Source organism: Sciurus carolinensis, chromosome 11, assembly GCF_902686445.1.
Source record: "Sciurus carolinensis chromosome 11, mSciCar1.2, whole genome shotgun sequence".
Classification (NCBI taxonomy): Eukaryota; Metazoa; Chordata; class Mammalia; order Rodentia; family Sciuridae; genus Sciurus; species Sciurus carolinensis.
Genome location: NC_062223.1, coordinates 31,377,506 through 31,379,320, shown reverse-complemented (window position 1 = coordinate 31,379,320; position 1,815 = coordinate 31,377,506). Strand labels below are relative to the sequence as shown.

Below are 1,815 nucleotides of genomic sequence, written 5' to 3'. Positions count from 1 at the left end.
CAGTGGAAGTAAGTCCCTGAGGGACAGGTGAAAGAAATAAGGAATACAGGAGCAATGGTGTGTGTAAAGGGGATTTCCCAGGAGAGCGCTATCAAAATGCAATGCAGATAATATAAATACAGGTTATTCACTTGTATTCACAAAATTCTAAATTGTCTTGTGGTGAGTTAAAACCTTCAAATGAAAGTCAGAAACGTTGGTTCTAAGTCCCAGAATTCACCATTTTCTGTGTGATCATGGATAAATAATGATTTTCTGAGCCTTCATTTTCTAATAATAAAAGTAAATTCATTAAAATGATTTAGTGATAGATTGCTAAAAATTAATGTTGAATGATTACATATTGGCTAAATGAATGATTGAGTAGCATGCATGTTGTGAACTGGTTTACACTCTTTAGGTGTTACCAGTGAGGTGAGTTTATGTAGTAATCACAGTGTGCTTTGTTGCAGGCCTCTCACGATCTGGCATCCAGCACACCTGAACTGAATCCATGGCCAGTGGAAATAACGTGACTGAGTTAATAATCACAGGCCTCTTCCAGGATCCAGAGGTGCAGAGAGCATGCTTTGTGCTGTTTCTCCCCGTGTACCTGGCCACTGTGGTGGGCAACGGTATCATCGTTCTGACAGTAAATATCAGTAAGAGTCTGTGCTCCCCCATGTACTTCTTCCTTGGCTACCTGTCCCTGGTGGAGATCTGTTACTCCTCTACTGTGGTCCCTAAATTCATCACTGACTTACTTGCCAAGGTTAAAACCATCTCCCTGAAGGGCTGTCTGGCCCAGATCTTCTTCTTGCACTTCTTTGGGGTCACTGAGATCCTCCTGCTTGCAGTGATGGCCTATGACCGCTACGTGGCTATCTGTAAACACCTTCACTGCACAGTAATCATGAGCCGGCCTGTGTGCCACCGTCTGGTGGTTGGTTCCTGGATGGGGGGCTTTTTTCACTCCATAATTCAGATTTTCATCACCATCCCATTGCCCTTCTGTGGTCCCAATGCGATCGACCACTATTTCTGTGACCTTCATCCTTTATTTAAGATTGCCTGTATGGACACTTTTGTGGTAGGCATTATTATGTTCGTCAACAGTGGATTATTCTCTGTATTCTCCTTCCTCTTCTTGGTGTCCTCCTACGTCGTCGTCATCCTGTTCAGCCTGAGGAACCACTCTGCAGGGGGGAGGTGCAAAGCCCTCTCCACCTGTGCCTCTCACATCACGGTGGTCATCTTGTTTTTTGGACCCGCCATCTTCCTGTACTTGCGACCTGCCTCTACCTACACAGAGGACAAGCTGGTGGCTGTGTTCTACACGGTCATCACGCCCATGCTGAACCCAATCATCTACACACTCAGAAATGCAGAGGTGAAAATCGCCATCAGGAAGTTGTGGGGCAGAAAAGTGAACTCAAGGATGGGATAAAAATGAAGACAGGAAACAAAGAATACTATGAACAGGGAAACTAAAAGTGTGATCTGATTTCAGCCAACTGTGAAGGAGCAGAACAGAAGTTCATCTCTTCTTCATTTTTGTTGTATTTTTAATGAGTTACTTTAACTCCATAGGATCATTTTAAACTCTATTGTAACTATGTCATATGTCGATATCTGGTAGTATGTTCACATTGGGACGCTTTCCACATCTTCTCCAGTAGTCAGCAGTGCAAAGTGTTTAGAACTTAGGGATGGATCACATGAAATGGAATTTCACCCAGTCACATCTCAGCAGTGTGATCTTGACTATATTCCCTTCACCTATGAGGTTAGCACACAGATAGGGGGAAGGTTCATGGCACTTGGAGACAAAAGTCC

The 1,815-nt window shown here is 43.7% G+C and overlaps 1 protein-coding gene across 1 annotated transcript; it reads left to right on the top strand.

The window, feature by feature from the left end:
• Positions 1–493: 493 nt before the first annotated feature.
• On the top strand, positions 494–1,426 carry LOC124959444 (olfactory receptor 4B1-like). Its single transcript, XM_047517902.1, has one exon. The coding sequence runs from the start codon at positions 494–496 to the stop codon at positions 1,424–1,426; it is 933 nt and encodes a 310-aa protein (XP_047373858.1).
• Positions 1,427–1,815: the final 389 nt, after the last annotated feature.